This window comes from Petaurus breviceps, unplaced genomic scaffold (genome assembly GCF_028583685.1).
Source record: "Petaurus breviceps papuanus isolate PSGF00001 unplaced genomic scaffold, PetGlider_PUasm1.0 90823, whole genome shotgun sequence".
NCBI classification, from domain to species: domain Eukaryota; kingdom Metazoa; phylum Chordata; class Mammalia; order Diprotodontia; family Petauridae; genus Petaurus; species Petaurus breviceps.
The window spans coordinates 2,227,698-2,247,507 of NW_027187352.1; the positions used below are offsets into that span (position 1 = coordinate 2,227,698).

General features: G+C 46.9%; 1 protein-coding gene across 1 annotated transcript in view; it reads left to right on the forward strand.

Moving 5' to 3' along the window:
- The window catches only part of RELT (RELT TNF receptor), a 54,526-nt gene that overhangs the window by 19,579 nt on the left and 15,137 nt on the right, over window positions 1–19,810 (forward strand). The window contains exons 2-5 of the mRNA XM_069070814.1: window positions 13,493–13,569; window positions 16,137–16,250; window positions 16,804–16,982; window positions 18,315–18,394. Of these exons, the coding sequence (XP_068926915.1) occupies window positions 13,525–13,569; window positions 16,137–16,250; window positions 16,804–16,982; window positions 18,315–18,394 (418 nt within the window). The 5' untranslated portion in view covers window positions 13,493–13,524. The remainder of the gene's footprint in view (window positions 1–13,492; window positions 13,570–16,136; window positions 16,251–16,803; window positions 16,983–18,314; window positions 18,395–19,810) is intronic.

A 19,810-nucleotide genomic window follows, 5' to 3' on the forward strand; every position in this document is an offset into this window, starting at 1 on the left:
TCCAAGGTTGGTGCTATTATTATCCCCATTTTACAGTTGAGGACACTGAGGCAAACAAGTTAAGTGACTTGCCTAGAGTCACATGGCTGGGGCCAGTTTTGAACTTGGGCCTTCCTGACGTCAGGTCCAGCAGTCTGTCCACTGCCCCATCTAGCTGCCTCCAAAAAAAGGTGGGGGGGAGGTCCTCTGGCCATCAGTTCCTCAGAAGTAACTGCAGGGGGATGTCTGAATGCTTCCCTTACCCCACATGCCAAGGACCTTTTTTCTCTCCTCAGTTCTCCATTAGGCGTGTAGACTTGATGTCTTCCTCAGGAGCTTCTCTGCTTAGGGAGAAGATGGAGCCCCAGGACCTCAGAGGGGGGACAAGTGGCCACTGCCCCTGGTCTGAGACTGGAGGAAGATGCTCAGGAGAAACAGACAGCAGATCAGAGCATCATGGGCAACCTATAATCAAAGGAGCAGTAATTCCTGCCCCAGCTCCCAGTCTCTGTGTGTGTCTGTGTGTAAGGATTTACAAGGCCACAAAACGACTCAGAAAACTCTTCATGCTTTCAGAAGCAGACCAGGCAGATCTGTTACCCCTCCCCCACCTCCACCTTCCCTTACCCCTTAAAAAAATACAAGTCACCACTGGTGATGGGGCTGTGTGGGCCTGTCTGTTTGCTGTACTGTTGGCTGTGTAGACAGGAGAAATGGGAAAGGGGGTCAGAAGGAGATAAAGAGTGGGAAGTGAGGGAGGAACCCAGATACTAAAGACTTCTCCTTTGAGACACAGAGTGTGTGTGTGTGTGTGTGTGTGTGTGTGTGTGTGTGTGACAAGAATGCCCTTGTCATTCTTGAGGGGAATTTCAATGAGAGGGGAGGAATACCTGGCTTCTGCATTTAGAGCTGGGGGTCTTACCTTTTTTGGGTCATGGATCCCTTTGACAACAGTCTAGTGAAGTCTATGGGTTCCTTTTCAGAAAAATATTGTTAAATGCCTAAAGTAAAATACAGGATTAGCAAGGAAACCAATTATATTGAAATAGTTATCGTAGTATTCACACACACACACACACACTCCAAGCTCATGAACCTGTGGTTAAGAAGCCCTGAGGAAGAGATTCCCACTGACCAGTTATGTGACCCTGGAAAAGTCATTTACCTCCCTGTGTCTCGTGAGGTTCCCCCTTATACTTTGTAAAATAAAGAGGTAGAACCAAAGGGTCCCCTGCTCGCTGATGATACAGGAGGAAGGGCATAGACTCTGGAGAGAAATGAGGGGAATTGGTTCAATTCATGCCTCAGATACTACCCTTGTGACCTTGGACGAGTTATTTGAAAGTCCCTGGGTCTGTTTCTTCATCTTTAAAATGAGGAGGTTAGATTTGATGAGGCCTAAGTGGTCCCTTTGGTCCTGGAGTCAGGAAGACTCCTCTTTGTGAGTTCAAATCTGACCTCAGATACTGACTGGGTGACCCTGGGCAAGTCACTTAACCTTGTTTGTCTCAGTTTCCTCATCTGGAAAACCACTCCAGGATTTTTGCTAAGAAATTCCCAAATGGGGTCATGAAGAGTCAGACATGACTGAAACGACTGAACAGCAACAATGCGGTGGTCTCTTCCAGATCTTGAGCTATGATACTCATTTGCTTTTAGTCTGTAAGCTCTCGTCCAGCTCTGATGTTCCATTTTCTCCAACTGAGGTTCTTGATTCGATGCTTTCGGGTCCTTGCCAGCTCTGACATTTTGTGGTTTGGGCACTGATGGTCTCTGGTTACTGTGTCTGTTGTGGGTCTTGGAGGCTCTCTCATTCTGTCTCCCACCTGCTCCCCCGTTGGTTTATTCCCTGGTCTCCTCTGGAAGTTCCCCAGTTTCCCGGAGGATGTCAGCTTCCTGACTGAAAACTGCCTAAGGTATTAGGAAAGGGAGGATGTGTCCTGAAGCCCCAGTGCTCTTAGCAACAGCCCCAACCGAAGGGTCTAGGGACAGGACTGTAACTGGGGAGGCTTTCCAGGCTGTTTGAAGACTGCTCTGGACCTAAAGTTGCTCCTTTGGAAATACCCTTAGTATATCCTCACATACTTGAGCATGAGACCTTAGCAAAGTCCCTTCATTTCCTTCCTTTGTCTAAAGAAGATCTCGGACCAGATGACCTCCAGGTAGGGTCTATCTGGGGAGGCTTCCTGGAAGAGGTGAAAACTCAGATACATATAGTGGGCCTTTTATAGACACTGCTTCCTTCATTTCCTTTGACCCTTACCCACTGTCCTTGTGAAGTATGTAATGAGATTACAGGTGAGGAAATTGAGGGCCAGAAAGTAGCAGAGGCAGAGCCCATTTCCCAAATGCTTTATAGTTTACAAAATACTATTGACTCAACAGTTCCATAAGTGAGCTAGATAGCACAGGGGCTGCCCCCATTTTACAGAAGGAAGAATTGATGTCCAGAGAGAGGAACTGGCTTCCACAGAGTCACACGGCAATTAAATGACAAAGCAAGGATGCAAACTTAGTTCTTCCCATTTTTGACAGCAGATTTTGCCTTTCTGATGATACTAGAGACTCGGGCTTATTGAAAAGGACCTGGGTTTTTTTGAGACTGAATGAGAAGGCTGAGGAGACAGGAGAGAATTTGAAAAGTACCCCCCATGACTATTGAGCTATGTCTACAGCTGAGGGAGAATGTGGAAAATGGGGGTGATTTGCCTCTTTTACAGGGGGGGAGACCAAGGCCCAGAAGATAACACTAGTCCCTATTTCTCTGACACTCTAAAGTTTATAAAGTTATATGAGAATTACTATCTCCATTTTAGAGATGGGAAAATAGTTCTCCCAAGGTAAAGTGTTATCCAAATTTACAGAGAATATGGTGTTAGTCAAGTTAGGAAGAGGCAGAGACGTTTAAGAGAGTTGAGCATATTTCCCAAAGAGGAGCCTCCTGAAGACTGCGGATATTGAACAAATATTTCTCACCATCACCACCCCTCCAGCCACCAGCACACCCCCATTGCAGGGAGAAATCTTAGATTTCAAGCTCTCACTGTCTACCAGAGAGCTTTCCACAGTAGTCAGGGTCAATTTGTCTCTGCCATTTGCACAAATTTAATTGGGAAATATAAACAGTGTTAATATAAAGTACTACCCTTGGGTTCAAAAAATGAACTACCCAAGATGGTTAGGAGATGTTAGAGGGGTAAAAATGATCTGAGGGGTTTTAGCCAGCTGCCAGCCCAAGCTGGCTATCTGAAAGGCTAGTGGGGTATTGGAAGCTAAGTGTCTAAACCCAGACTGAAGATGCAGTCCTTTGTCTGGATCTGGCCACCTCCGGGCCGTGGTGTTCAGTTCCAGAACCACATTTTTGGTCAGACATTAACAAACTTGGAGAGAGTTCAGTAAAGGGGTGATCAGAATAAGGACAGAACTGGAAAAATCTACTGAAAGAAGAGGAGAAGGCTGGAGAATAGCTGATTTCGAGAGATAATAGTCTGTGTTCAAATATTTGAGTAGCTCTGGAGGAAGTGAGGGACATGGCCCCTCTCTCGAGGGAGCTCTCAGTCTGAAGGGGAGAGTAGCAGCCCTGTACTCACAGGGAGCCCTTAGTCTGGGGAGGGAGACATACAGCTCCTGCTCTCAGCAAGCCCCCAGTGTGAGAGGGGAAGCAGCTTTTATGTACAAGAGGAAGCCCTGCTACTCGTGATTTCTCAATGTGCCTGTTCTACCGGGCTCTGGCCAGAGCTTCCTCCCTCCTAGTCACCCCCCACTGGCCTACTTAAACCTGAGTTGCCAGGAAACGGATTGTTTCTCTCTTTATATTAACCTGAAGTTTTCTATTGGTTGGTTGGTTCTTTCATTTTCTCCCTCGATTTTCTGTTTGTTGTCTGTGGTTCAGAGCAAGAAGTTATTTGCCAACCATCTGTGTCTGGAAGTAGTTGGATCAGGGTGGTCATTGGGATGGATGCAGATGGGAAAACTGAGGCATGTGGCACGGAAAGACACTGTCCTCAGTGGGAGGGGTGAGGCAGGTACTTTAAGAGACCAGTCTAGCTGTCATGTATGTCAAGTAGAAAGCAAATCACTCACTTATGTAGTAGCTAGGTGACTTTGAGCAAACACTGCAGTTTCCTCATTGGTAAAATGAAGGTTTTAATGGCCTCTTCTGCCCTAAATCCTGTGATCCTCTGTATTAAATGACAACTGAGAACTCAGAGTTGCCTGTAGAAAGATTGAGCTTGGAGGCACCCTAGAACAGAACATCAGAGTGAGTAAAGGGTCTTAGCAGCTCATTCAACTCCATCAATTTACAGAGGAAGGAATTGAGACCCGGAAAGGGACGGACTTACCCGAGATCGATCAGTAAAGGTCACTCAGCAAAGCTCTTTCCATCATTATGCCAAACTGGGAGAAGCAGTTATTGTGGGCTGTTGGGAGGAGATATTTCCCCAGAGGAGACTGGCCTCTAAGGCTACATCCTAGCATTCATGTGGCTTCCCATTCTCTCTTTTTATCCTCACAACAGCCCTGTGGGGGGAAGAGCAAGGTATTATTGCCTCCCATTTTACAGATGGGGAAATTGATGCTCATAGAGGGGAGGAAAGGGGGCAAGCATTTATTAAGTCCCTACTATGTGCCAGGAACTGCATAAGTGCTTTACAGATACTATTTAACTTTGATTCTCCCAACAAACCTTGTAGGTAGGTGCTGTTGTTATTATCTCCATTTTACAGTTGAAAAAACTGAAGCAGACAAAAATTAAGTGAAGGGGCAGCTAAGTGGCTCGGTGAATAGAGCACTGGCCCTGGAGTCAGGAGGACCTGAGTTCAAATCCAGCCTCAGACACTTAACACTTACTAGCCACGTGACCTTGGGCAAGTCACTTAACCCCAATTGCCCTACCTTCCTCCCTCTAAAAAGCTGGAAAAAAAATTAGGTGAATTGCCCAGGCTCACACAACAGAGAAAGGTCTGTGGCCACATTTGAACTCCGGTCTTCATGACTCCATGCCCAGGGCTCTATCCATTGCACTACCTAGATGCTTCAAAAAAGAGAAATGACCTGCTAAGGTCAACAGCAGAGGCTCTTTTTATTTAAACTTAGCTAATGCTGGCACAGAAAGGAAAAATTAGCTTTCTGAGGAGGGGAGAGCCTGCCTACATACAGGGGGAAGAGGGGTAAAGTCCAAGGGAAGAAGAGGCTGGAATGAGAGGTTGGGGCCACACTGAGGAGCCTTGAGTGCCAGGTTGAGGAATCTGGACTCTCACCCATGGGCTTTATGGCAGATTCTGAGCAGGTGGTGGGCGTGGGGAAATGAATGCTGCTCTGAGTAGGAGGAACAAGAAGCAATTTGGATTTCAGAAGGATTTAGAGGGAAATCTCTAAATGCTCTTCAGTTCTCAGGCAGGGTAAAAGAAGAGGGCACCCCTCTGTCAGTGATACAAGGTCCTTTCAAGATGATGGAAGATACAGGAAGCTGAGGAAAGAAGGAGGGGATGGGGCTGGGTCCTCAATCTACTTCCTCTTTCTAGACCTGACCCCTACTTTTGGCTTCCTAAGTGAACTTTGCCCAGTTCCTTCCCCTTTCTGCGCCTCAGTTCTTCCTTTGTAAAAGAGCTGGAGGAACCTTCCATTCATTATTCTATCCTCCTAATTTATATTTATTCATCCCTTCATTTATGTTTATAATATTTAAAATTTGGGGGGTTCCAAATGCTGTCACTCCAGTCCCTTCCCTCCCCATTGAGAAAGCAGGCGATCTGATACCCATATGAAATCATACAAAATATTCCCATATTAACCACATTGCTCCCCACCCCCAAAGAAAGAAAAAGAAAGTTTAAAAAAAAAGTATGCTTCAATCTGCACTCAGAATCCATTAGTTCTGTCTCTGGAGGTGGGTAGCATTTTTTCATTATGAGACCTTTGGAATTGTCTTGGATCATTGTGCTGATAGTGTAGCCAAGCCCTTCACAGTCAATCATTATTACAATGTTGCTGTTACTGTGTACAATGTTCTCCTGGTTCTGCTCACTTTGCTTTACATCAGTTCATGTAAGTCTTCCCAGGTTTTTCTGAAAGCATCCCTGGGGGCACCTCTTAGACCAGTCACATAACCTCTCTGGGCCTCTGTAAAATGAAGGAGTTGGACTAGACTCCCCTCTAGGGTCCCTTCCTGGCCTAGATCTGTGATCCTATGATTCCTCTCATTTCTTGGAGGTAGAAATGGAAGCCAAAAGAGGAAGGGTCTTGCCCGTGGTCCCAAAGTGAGTGAGTGGCAGACCCAGGACTGGAGTCCTGACCTCCTGACTCCCCATTACCATAACCACTGCTATTCTGGGACTCTGCCACCTCATTTGTTGAAACAATGGAAGATGAAATGTGAGGCTCAATTCAACTCAAAAAATATTAATAGCTTATTAATGGTGCTTTGAGCTCAAGAGATACAAAGTTTGAATATGACATAGTCCCTACCCTCAAGGAGCTTCCAGTCTTGGAAGATGCCAATGCAGAATACTGAAATCCACAATGATACATGACAAGTCCATAGCAGGAATGTTGACAAAGTACTATGTGAAGTCATAGAATTACAGAATTAGATTTAGGCCTTAGAATATAGAGCACTGAAAGTCATAGCTGAGAAGGGCCTTAAATATCTCATCCAACCCTCTTATTTAGAGATAAGGAAACTAAAGTCCAAATTCCACCCAGGCATGTACTAAGTGGTAATTGGAGGATTAAACCTAGGTGTTCTGAATTCAAATCCACTGTACCACTGGAAGATCACAGAAGGCATCCCAGAAGAGGTAGCATTTAAGTTGGATTTAAAGGAGAGGTAGGAGAACAAAATTATGGAAGCAGGAACATACAGGGCAAGCTTGGAGGACCTGGAATGGTCTAGTTTAGTGCAACTATAGAATTCCTGGAGGGGAATGGTATGAAAGAAACCTGGAAAGTTAGGGTGGCATTTGATTGTGGAGAGCCCTTAATGTCAAGTTTCTGTCACCTTCCTGCTCTTCAGAGGGCACTTTTATGGACCACGTGCCATATGCCACTTGGTGCTTAGGGGAGAGGAACAGTGCTCTAGATAACCCCAAACATTGGGTAATCAGCAAATGACTTCTGACTTTCTTACAGAACACGTGTGTTTGGTGGGGGTGGCACGATGCTTAGGGCATCATCTCTTCTTCCACACAAGTCACTGCTGGGCCCTTCAAGCCCAATGAGGTAGTAGGACCTGGGCCCCTGACTGCCCAACACTTCTTCCCCCTTCTCCCCCTCCAAGGGTTTTCATTTCCTTCCTTCTCCTTTTCTCAGAAGTTTAAAATCCCCACCCAGTTCCTAGAGAAGAAAGCAATCTGGATTGGGGAGGGAGGGTGCCAAGCTAACTCTGGAAACCTGTGAGCTCCCCTAATTGGAGGCAAACCATCCCAGAATCTCAGAGCTGGAAGAAACTTGAGACACCATCTGGTGTCCAAGCTCTCATTTTGGAGGGGAGGAAACAGAGCAAGGGGCTTGACTAGGGTCACATAGTCAGTGACAGAGTTAGGATTTAAGCCTAGGTCCTCTGAGGCAGGGAGCAGGACACCAGCAGTGGGGAAAGGGCTGGATTTTGAACTAGAGAACCTAATTTTGAATCACAGTTCTATCATTTACAAGTTGTATGATCTTAGTGGGACTGGAATCACCTCTAAGGTCCCTCCTCTTCTGGGTCTGTGATCCTATGAGTCCTCCATTTCTTTTTTTTTTTTTTTTTTTTTTTTTGCTTTTTGGAGGGGGGAAGGCAGGGCAGTTGGGGTTAAGTGACTTGCCCAAAATCACACAGCTAGTAAGTGTCAAGTGTCTTGAGGCCGAATTTGAACTCGGGTTCCCCTGACTCCAGGTGGCACTCTATTGTGCCACCTAGCCACTCCTAGTCCTCCATTTCTTAGAGGTGGAAATTTAGGCTAAGAAAGGAAGGGCCTTGCCAACAGTCCCAGAGTGGCGGACCTAGGACTAGAATCCTGGTTTCCTGGATTGCCCCTCCACCCCCCAACTTTCCTGCCTCACTTGTTGAAATATTGGAAGATGGTGAATGTGGGACTCAATTCAATTCAACAAATAATGGCCTTATTCATAGTCTAAGCCTCAGTTTCCTCATCTGTAAAACAAAGGGGCTTAGATTATGGCCTCAAAATTTCCTTCCAGGTGTAGATCAATGATCCTCCCATCTCTATGGAGAGTTCATTAAGCTTTTGCTTGCAGACCTCTAGTTGAGGGGAGCTCACTACCTTATGATACCCATTTTACTTTTCCTCTAGTGAATCCTAGGAAGATTTTCCATGCACTGGAAACTGCCTTTCTGCAGTTGTTCCCCCCCACCTCCACCCCTTGTTTCCAGGCCTGTATTGTGATATTCAACATCTGCAGTTTATCCAGATAATAATCTTCATTAAGCCATGGCTTCTAGTATCTTCCCCATGTTGGTCACCCTGGTAACTGGCCTTTCTTTCACTGATCAGTGACCTTCCTAAAATGTGGATCCAGTGTTCTAGAAATGGGTCTAGAACAATCCCTGCCCCCTCCCCCAAATGCACTTCAAATAGAAACTGATACTTGCAGGTGGCATATTAACATAGAAAACCACAAGTTAACATTATCTGTGTTGTAGTTTTATTTTTTGTGTATTTTGTAGTATTGTTGTATTGTATTATTATTGTGTTATGTATTTTTATCTTATTTGTTTAGTTAAACATTTCCCAATCACATTTTAATCTTGTTCTGGCTGCACTCTGGGGAGTTTTGCAGACCCCAGATTTGATACCTCTGGGGCACTTGGGTTCAAGTCCTTTGCCACTAACTTGCTGTGTGACCCTGAGCCAGCCACTTCTTGGGGCCCCTGAATTCTCCTTTGAAAAATGTCAGGATTGAACTAAATGATTCATAAATCCCCTTTACACTCTAATCCTGGTTTTATGCAGTATCTTTTCTACCAGCACCCCTGTCCCCTCCCAGAAAATATATGGCCTTTTCTCATAGAGAATCTCTAGTCTGAGGGAAAGCCATGACCTCATCAGTCCATCAATGAATCCATAAGCATTTATTAAGCACCTACTATGTGCCCAGCACTATACTAAGCATTGGAACTACAAAGACAAAATTTAGAAAGTGTCCCTTCCCTTAAGGAACTTCTATTGGGGGGGGGGCAATAGGGAAGTAATATACATAGATAAGTATTTACAAAATATATTTATATACACAAAATATATATTGTGCATATGAATACATACAACATATATAAAGTAGTGTATGTATTTATACACCAAAAAATATACAATATACGATATAAAATTTTACAGGATGTATTTTTTTGAGGGGGCGGGCCCTAGCAGCTGGAGTGAATCAGGAAAGGCTTCTTATAGGGGAAGGGGTTGTTGGAGCTGAAGGAAACAAGGCCTTCTCAGAGGCAGAGGTGAGACTTAAGAGCACAAAGGAGAGGGGGCACTGAGTGGAAGGCACAGCTGGGGTAACAGCGTTTCTCTGGGGAGGGTGGTTTAAAGGGAGGCTAGAAGGGCCTGGCTTGCTTCAAAGGGGAGGGCCTTCATGAGGCCTGTTCCCCCAAGTGTGAGATCACTAGGATTTCTTTGTTTGCTCAGACAGCACCTGAGGCTTCTGAACCAGGGGTCTGTGGAGATTAAGGGAGGGTGGCTGAACAGCCAGGAGTTTTGTAAGTAACCAGTCAACCCTAAGAATGAGTCTAGAGTCTATAGTAGCCAGGCTCTGAGAATAGTCCAAGGCTCTTCTAGTGTTAGCCTTGAGGTGTCTTGCATAGGACCAGTAGGCTCTAGGGGTATTTCTAAGCTTTGTGAGCCAGCCAACAGGCTTTATATAAAGTGTAGGACTGCACTGAGTAGCTGTAGGCACACACCAGTAGAGCATGAGGCTTCATTAGGCAGGAAGTGTGGGCTGGGATAGTTAGGGCAGGATGGTCTATAATAAGTGGGGAAGACTGTGCTCATAAATACGTATTTAGAGCCTAATTAAAAGGTTTGAGGTGGGTAGGTCTCTGTTTATAGTCTCTGTGGCCTTTGGAACCACCATTTCTCCCTTAGGAAGTCCTTTCTAGAGTCTAACCTCAGTCCTTCCTGTTGTGTTTGGAGACGGAAGTAGAGGCCACTCCCTCTACCTTTGCCTCCCAGATTTAGGCTGGGAGTGAGGGAGGAAGAATCAGGTTTCAGCTGGCATCTGGAAAACCCCCTTAGGGACTGGGCTGGTCTCCCTCCCCCTTCCACCAGGAGGTGTAACCTGAGCACAGGCGAGGCCCGAGGTGCTTGTGGGGCCTGGCTGGGACAATGAAGGGTCAAGTTACCTCCTGGCTCAGTTTTTCCAGACCCTAGCACTGAGGTTCCTTCACTTGGTTTGGGGGGTGGGGATATTGGAGGTCACCTGAGGCTGTAAGGAGACCCTGGAGGAGGAAGGTGTGACCCCCATATGCTCCAGGGCCTAGAAGGGAGATGTGGGGGATCTAGTCTAGCTCTTCTATTTGAATCTGGGGTACTGAATCCCGCCCAGAGAGATAAAGGGACCTGTTGAAGGTATCCTGCTGAGAAGTGATAGGGATGCACTTTGGGTCACACAGCAGAACTAGGCCTCTGGCCAAGTCTTCTGACTCCAAATTGAGGCTGCTTCACTGTCGTCATGCTGCTGTTCCCTTCTGCCCCTGTCCTGGGAGCCTGAGCTCCAGCTCTGGGCCTGCCTGTCAGACAGCTAGGACAGTGTGAACTAATCATGGGTAAACAGGGAGACTCTTCTTCCTCATCAGTGAATAAAAGATCCAGAGGCACCCAGGGCCAGAGACAGAGAACAGAGCTTGTCAGAGTTGGAAGAGACTTTGGAGCTCATCTAGTCAGGCCTGTAACTAGGGCAGAACCACTGGGGCTTTGTCCTAGGGTGCCAAAATTCAGATAGTGCTGATAGGCGAATTATACTCCTCAGCCTCTTAGGACCTAGTTAGAAAGAATAAGTAGTTAAAACTAGATAGTGCCTTTCTTCTCCATAATCTCTCTGCTGCACCCCAGGTAAGCTTTCTAACTTGAACTGGCCCCTTAACCCCAGTAGTGGCTTCCCCGACAGTGGCCTTGAGAATATCCCTGGGTGGCCATGCCCCAGGTGACCTCTCTTTAGTCTAGCTCTGCTCCACCCACCCACCTGAAGCCACCTCAGTAGTGCTTACCCTTGGGATATCCTGGGATCTTCTTCTTCCCCCTGCATTTCATGTCTCCTCCTACCACAAATACAGGTGTTTAGTTGGAGGTTCTGGCATACAGTAAGTGCTTAATAAATGTTCTATCTATAGCATCCATCTCTAGTTATCATAGGATCATAGATTTAGAGCTGGGCAGGGTTTTAGAGATCTTTGAGCCCAACCATGTCATTTTATAGATAAGGAAAATGGGGGGGGGTTAGTCACTTGTCCAGGGTCACACAGTTATTAATCACATGAAGTGAGATTCGAACCTGGACCTTTCTAACTCCAAGTCCAACCTGCTCTCTCCTATACCAGATGCCTTATGGTTCTATGTTTAGCCCCAACTTCCCTATCTTGCAGAGACAGGGAGGGATTTGCTCAAGATTACATATTGACTCTGTAGCAGGCCTGGACCTCAAAAGCAGCTCTCTTCCAGGTCCCCCGAGAGCTGTTTGGAGGATAGTGGGGGACTCTGCCAGGGCAACAGGTCAATTGGAGTCCTCAGTTTGTCTGGTTACTTACCAGCCTCCTCTGTGTATCTTCCTCTGTACCCTTATCCCTTCTTGTTACTATGATCGTTCTCTTTGGAGCCAGATACCCATTCTGCCCTCAATCCTCCCAGTCCTTCCTTTCCAGGAAAGCAACTGGGTTCACGGCCAAAAGGAACTCTGGATGGGGAGTCATCCTTCAAAGGAAAAGAGAGAGGTTCTGGGGGTGGGAGGGAATGTGTTCCAAGTCACAGCAAGTTAGGTGTCCCGGTGGCATGGGAGCTTTTGTCATTACTCAGTCATGTCCAACTCCAACTCTTTGTGACTCCATTTGGGGTTTCTTGGCAGAGATACTGGAATGGTTTGCCATTTCCTTCTCTAGCTTATTTTATAGATGAAGAAACAGAGGCAAAGAGGGTTAAGTGACTTGCCCAGGGTCACAAGCTGGTAAGGGAGGCTGGATTGGAATTCAGGACTTCATGACTCTAGGCCACCTAGCCGTCCAGGATGGTACCACGTTTCCCTGATAATAAGACACTGTCTTATTATTTTTTTTGGACAGAAAAACACCAGAGGGCTTATTTTCAGGGGAGGGCTTATTTTAATGAACATTGACAGCAATTTTAATAAACAGGTAAATGTGAACAAAAAAATGTACCTTTATTCAATAATGAATTCAATAAAGAACAGGATGACACGCTCACTGCTGCAGCTCTGATTGGATGCAGCTTGGAGCGAGGTGTGTGTTTCACTATTGGAGGGGGGGGGAGGAGGCAGTGCATACAGAGGGTACTGTAATGTAGCGTGTAGCGCAGGGGATCACCACTACAGTAGCAATCTCAATAGGGCTTATTTTCGGGGGAGAGCTTATTTTAGAGGAATCTTATACAGTAAGGGGAGGGCTTATTTTCTGGATAGGTCTTATTATCGGGGAAACACGGTAGCTTGGAGCTCATGAAACACAATGGCACAATGCAAATAACTTTGCAAATCTTAAAGCACTACATGAAGGGCTCCTCATCCCAGGTCTTTGAACTTGTGTTTTTTATAATATTATGTATATATTTAATATATTAATATATAATTAAATAAGTTAAGTATGTTATTTCATACATTTTAATATTGATTATTAAATAATTATTAACTTTATTAAATAATAAAATTTATTATTTCATAACTAATTGTACTTTAGTACAATTAGTTTCCTTAATAATCCTATATATTTTGTTTTATGAATTTAAAACCCTTGTGAGCAGGGTTCGTAGGCTGCCCCAGGCTGCCAGAGGGGCCCAATAATACAAAGGGTTAAGAATTCCTGAGCCATATAAACGCTAGCTATTATTGTTATTCTCATCTGTCAAATGAGGGGGTTGGCCTAGGCAAATGGCCTCTGAGGTCCCTTCCAACTCTGATCCTGTAATCTGTTCCAACCCCATTATTTGACAGAAGGGGAAACTGAAGCCCAGAGAGGAGAAGCTCTTGCCCCAGGTGGCACAGCCAGTGAGTGGCAGGGTCCAGACTTGAACCAGGATCTCCAGGGCCCCAGCATTGGCCTGTTCAAAACACCCTGCAGCCTCCTCTCAACAGACTTGTTCCAGATTTAGAGCTGGAGAGAGACCTAAGAGATAGTCTGGTGAGAAGGAAAAAGGCCCTGATGAAAAGACAGACTTGCTCAGGGTCACACAGCTGTTAAATAGTAAAGCTGCAGTGTGAACCTTGTTGACTTGGGTGGACAGGTGGGGCTGTTTCTTCCCTGGCTTCTCCTGCCTGCCCTGATTCCCAGCTTCCTCTCCTCTCTCCTCAGGTCAGCTGGCCCAGCCCCAGGGTATTCTGAGGATGAAGTGGCGGAGACTGTGCTGGTCCCTCACCTGCTTCCTCACTGTGAGTTGGGGTGGTGGAAGCTGGGCCAGGGAAGGACGGAAGGAACGTTGTGGTGGTGGAGGGCTGGGGAGGAGGGGTATCCTGGGGGATTGGGAGAGATCTCAGAGGCCTTCTGCCCTGGCCTAGGTCACTTAGCCATGCTCAGATCCCTGGATCTGCCCACGATAGTGGCATCTACTCTGAAGTGTTTTACATCCCTCCTACCCCTCCTATGCCATAAATAGTAAAGACTTGAGAGATCACAGAGAGATGTATTCTCCTGGGTAGGAGTGATGGGTGTCCAGGCTGTGGCAACCTCCTGCTTGGCCTGCCTCTGTCTAACCTAAGGCCAATTCATGGATAGGCAGGGGCATGAATGAGCTAATACAGACAGGCTTCCTAGGGCTTCTCTCCCTGCTGATCTGGGGCTCCTGGGGGCTGGGCTGAGCTGGTAAGAAAGAGGAGGAGTCATGGAGTGTAGTCAGCACTGGGAGGGCCAGGAGTGACTAAAGGGAGCCTGGTCCTGGGGTGAGAAAGGTCATTGCTGAGGGTCCTTGTCTGTTTCTCATCTGGCACTGGGAGCATCACATAGCATTGAATTAGGAGAAGAGAGATAGGATGAGGAGAGAGGAAGGAGGACGAAACTGAGGAAAGAAGGAAGAGGAGATACGGTAGATGTATGGATTAGAACCTTAGACTATCAAGCCTTTAGAATCTTGGAAATGGAGAGCTTTAGAACCTTACTGTTTTAAATCTTAAGGTCTCTGGTAATTAATGGAGAATAACCTTTCTATTTTATGATAGAGGAAACTGAGGTCCAGAGAAGGGGAAGGGAAAGAGGTTGGATGAGAACTCAGGTCTTCTAACTCCTAGCCCAAGGGTGTTTTCATCATATGGAAAGGAGAGAAAGAGTGAGGGGAGGAAGGGAGAGAAAGAAAAAGGAAAGAGAGAAGAGATAGAAGAGAAAGGAAAGAAAGAGTAAAGAGAAAGGAAAGAGAGAAGATAGAAGAGAGAAAGAGAAGAGAAAGAGAGTGCACAATGGGGAGGAGGCCCTGAGAAGTCTCTCAGAGTAGATTAGTCTCTCCCAGTCTCCCCTTCCCACAGTCAAGAATGGGGTTATCTTGGAAACAGGGAGGTGGGATTAGGTCTTCTCCCTGGACCTGGGTACCTGGACTTTTGGATTCTCTTCTTCCCTAGCTTTGACTTCCCCTGGAAGAGTTGAGGGTAAATGAGACCCACATCCAAGAAATAGCCACTTCTAAGTCCAAGTTAATAACAGAGTAGATAGCATCTACACTGGCTGGGAACATGCAAGGCACAACAGGAATCAGAGCGAGTAAGGTCACTCTTGGAAGGCTTAGGATATTAGGGAGAATACGTGTGTGTGTGTGTGTGTGTGTGTGTGTGTCTATAGGGGGTGGGATGTGTTAAGTCTGTCACCATGAGTGGAATCCAAGACACTTAAGGTCCAAATTACAATCCCTGTTCTTCCCTCACAATGTTATTTGCAAAGGTCTTAGAAAGCCCTCTAAAAAGGTGTCTCCACAGGGCAATGGGATGGGCAGGCATTGTCCAGCCCAGTAATGGTGCTCAGCTTGGCCTCCCTTTACAGAGGCTGAGTGTAGGCAGTGGGGAAGGAGGGGCAGACTCTGTTGGGACTCACAGTCTCCTGGGATTTCCTTGGGACTTCCTGGCTTGGAGCATCCTGTAAAGGCTGGGGTCTCAGGTCCCAGATAGATTGCATGGGATCTCTCTTGGGTCTTCTTTCCCAGCACTTGGTATCCCTGTATAGAAGAGGAAAGTCCTGGGCTTCTTCCTGGAAGGGGTGGAAGCCTCAATGGGCCAAGGGAACAGGAATGCAGAGCCCCAGGGTTCGTCCATCTCTCCCTTAAAGTCATAGACTGAATATACTGGCAGGAGCCTTAGAAGATACTGCTAGAACTAAGTGGGCCTTAGAACATAGAAGGCCAAATTTACCCAAGGACAGCAAGTTTTGGAGGTGAGATTTGAAACTAAGTCCTCTGACTCTGAAGATGGGGTTCTTTCTTCTGCCCTACTGTTGGTTTGTGTAACTGGTAAAATGTTCCCCTGGTTCATGGAGGAAATGGTCTATTGTGACTTTTCTTTAGTTGTTATTTTATAAGATGCCTTTGCTGTAAGGGGCGAAAAACTCAGAATGTGAGAGCTGGAAGGGGTCTTAGAACATAGAACATCAGAACTGGGAGGGGCTTTATAAGAGAAAGAGGGAGCTAGAAGAGGGACTCTTAAGAAATCATCTGGTTCAACCCTCTTGTTTTATAAATTAGGAAACTGAGAGAGAGGGACAGACCTTCCCAACTTAAGTTAATGGGTCAGTGGCAGAATAGAGACTAAGAGCTTGGTTCCCAGTCATCCAGTATTCTGTTTTCTGCACTACACTATCATTCCTCATCCACTCCCCTTCCATCTTAGCACAAAGGATTCTGGGGGAGGGCAGGGAAGATTGGTGGCAGCAACGCCTGCTGGGCATAGGCTGGGAATTGGATTAGTGCCTGCTCTCATCTCAGTGTCTGCTGGTGCCAGCCTACTCTTCACCCCTTCTCTCTCAGCTACTCAGCGGGCATCAGTCGTCCTCCCTGTCCTGCCAGGACTCCGAGTACCAGACAGAGGCGGGCGATTGTGCTGTGTGCCCCGAGTGCCCACCAGGAGAGGAGCCCAATCAGGTGAGCCCATGCCTGGCTCCAAGGGGCACCTGCCCTGAAGGAGGAGACATGTATGACCCCTGTGCTCAAGGACCCCCTGCTTTGAATGGGGGAGCTGTAAAGATGGGTGGGTCTGAGAGGGGACATTTGGCACCTATCCCCAGAGACCCCTGGCCTAAACTGAGAATGACCAGGACTAATCTAAGCTGGCTTCTTGGAGAAGGTGGCCTTTTGGGAGCCGTTGCATAAAGGTAGAAGGCATAGGGAAAAAGGGAGGGTATCTTTCTGTGGTTGTGGGATGGCTCTGAGTGTCTTTGCCCCTCCAGGACCCAGGCATCCATCCTTTCTTGGCTTAAGCATGAAAACTCCCATGAAGCTTCCCTGAATTGTCCTCAGCTGCTATTGGTCACCTCCTAAAACTAGCTTGTATTTATTTGTATATATGTAAATGTACATCCTGCATCCTCCATTCAAATGTTGGTTCCTTGGGCAAAGAATTCTTTCCCTTTATTGGTCTCTGTATCTTTAGTACCTGGTGCTTAATAAATGCTTGTTGATTGATTTCCCCACCTAGGAATGTGGTTCCGGACTGGGACTGGGTACTGTGTGCCGTGCCTGCAGGCCAGGCACCTTTTCAACCAGCCTGGGACGAAGCCCCTGCCTGCCCCACACTGGCTGTGCCTGGCTAAGGAGGGTCGAGGCCCAGGTGGGGACCACAACCATCGATGCTCAGTGCGGTGGCTGCATTTCAGGGTGAGTATCTTCTCAGCTCTGGATCTGAGAAGGGTATTGATCCTCAGCCCAGGGCTGCTGGGTTAGGGGAGCAAAGGTTCCTTCCCCTAATGGGAGGTATTATTTGTTGTGTTAGAAAGGAAAAAGAATCTTAAGTTTGGAGTCGGGATATCTGGATCTGTGTGACTTTGGGTGAGGCCCTTCCCCACTCCCATTCTCAGTTTCCTTATCAGTAAAATTAGGATGTTGGACTAGAATCAGGGGTGGAGAACCACGAGGCCACATGTGACATTCTAGGTCGTTGGGTATAGCCGTTTTGACTGAGTCCAAGTTTTACAGAACAAATCCTTTTATTAAGGGGATTTATTCTATGAAGTTTAGATTCAGTCAGAGGACCACACTTGAAGACGTAGAGGGCCACATGTGGCCTTGAGGCTGCAGGTTCTCCACCCTGAACTAGATGATCTCTAAGGCCCTTTCTGGTTGTATCCTGATATGTTCTAAGATCCCTTCCAGCTCTGCTGTTCTTGGTTCTCTGTTCTAAGATTCCTTTGTGCTTGGATGTTCCCTGTTCTATGGGTCATACCTCTCAAATTCATTGGTTTCAGAAGGAAAGAGGAAATCTCAATGACTTAGGCGTTGTTCCATTAAGATCTCCGTTAGGTGTTGGGGAAAGAAGAAGAGAAGATTGGGACAGGATGGAAAATTTCAGGCATCTTGGAGCCTCACTGATCTGAGGGCTACTGCATCTCCCCTAAGGGGGAATTGAGGCCCAGGGAGGGTATAGAAGAAGCCTGCCCAGGTCATCCATCCAAAATGGGAACAAAAGCCCAGAAATTCCAACTCCCACCACATGCTTCTGAAGGGCCTTGATGCCCCAGGATGGCCATGTTGGAGGAGTCACTTTTTTTTGTTGAAAATAATCGTGGCTGCCATTTCTAAGGCTGTTTAATTGTTTACAAAGCTCTTTGTCCCCATCAGCCCCATGTCCTCATTCTTATGTTTCATGGACAGGGCTAGTAAGATTCAGAGATGGGAAGTGATTTTGCAGCATCCCAGGCTTAGAAAGGAACCCCAAAGGGACCCCAAAATTAGCTAGTACAACCCCTACTGGACAGACATTCCCCATTTTAGCTTTGTCGGTCTCCAGGAAAAGGAATCTCACTCTCTTATCTGGGCAGCTCCTTCCACTCTGGTTTTGATAAAGTACCCTGGGAAGGGATTGAGGTCCCTGGTTAGCAGAGGGTGAGAATGGGAGTTCCTAGGGGTTCACATAAGGGGAAGGTCAGAGGGGACTGCTTGATTTGAGGTGGGGATGTGGTGCTGATTCTAGCCACCTTTGTTTTCCTGCAGGTTTTATGACCCCAAAAGGCATCCAGACACTGAGTGCAGGCCTTGTTCTCGAGCACCTATGGGCACACCTGGCTGTGGGGGTGAGTGTGGGGTTAGCATGGTGGGTGTTGGGGGGAGAGTGAATGAGGGAGAAGTGGAGGCAGAACCAGAGAAGCAAAGGGATAAAGAAAAGGGGAAACCGGGAGAGAAATTAGGGAGAGAGAAAAACTGAGAGACACAGTTTATTGTTTTGTAAATGATTGCTGATTGAGTTGAAGGCGAGAGAGATGAAGATAGAAAAGTGGAGACAGGAAGAGAGTGAGACAAGAGTAACAAAACCCAGCAAAACCAAGAAGAGGGAAGGTGAGTGTGTGTGTGTGTGTGTGTGTGTGTGTGTGTGTGTGTGAGAGAGAGAGAGACAGACAGACAGACAGACACAGAGACAGAAAGAGACACAGGCAGACAAACAATGGGTCTAAGATGCCAAGGGAGACCCAGCTGAAGATACCAAAACAGAATGAGACAGAGAGAAAAGGAAAAAATTGAAGAAAGCAAGAGACACTTAGAGAGGGAAAGGCAAGGCATGGAGAGAGTCAGAGATGTGGAGACAGAGATGGAGATGGGACGCAGAGAGTTTGAGACAGCAAGAGAAAAATGCAAAGAGATAAGGTGATGAGCAGAGAGATGGGGATGAAGAAAGGCTTGGGAAATGAAGAAGGATGGATCTGGGGGTGACTGAGAGCTGGAGGTGCAGGACAGGGCAGGCATGGAGAGGCAAACAGGGTGAGTAAGAGGGAGAAAGACTGGGAAGGCTGGAAGATGACAAAGGTGGTGATAGGGGAAGAGAACAGAATCACCAAGCTGGAAGTACAGGAAGACAAAGACAGAGCCTGAAAAAGCAGAAGGAAGAAGGGGGAGCCAGACAGGGGAGAGAGAACAAAAGGGATGGAGACAGGGAGTGATGGAGAGACTGAGACTGCAGAAGAGATGAGTTAGAAGAAAGAGGGCTGGACAAACAGAGCCCATTGTCCTGAAGGGGCAGTCCCCTCCTCTTTTCCTTCTCCCTCTCCTGAGCTTTGGGGAGAGAGCCCTACCCAGGGCCGACGCTGACCCACTTTCAGCTCCTGAATATGCTGACTCTCCCCACTATCCTTGGGGGGCAGGAATTAGAAGACAGCCAGGGCTGAGACAGCAACTTTCTCTTCCATGACTGAGGCACATCCCTTGGGGGGGGGGGGACGCATAAAGGAACTGGGTACAGAGAGGCAGGATGGGGCTGTGGAAGGAACCCTGGGCTGAGAAGCAGGAGCCTTGAGAGTCCTTGTTCTGCCACTGGCTGTGTGACCTTGGGCAAATCTCTTACCCCCACCCCCATCCCATGGGCCTCAGTTTCCCTATCTGTAAAATGATGATAGTGTTTGGATTCAAGTTTCTGATGGCCCCTCCTAGCATTCATGTTACATAGTCCCAGGATAAATTTTTGCCCCTGATGCCCCCTTTATTTTGAGGTCTTGGGT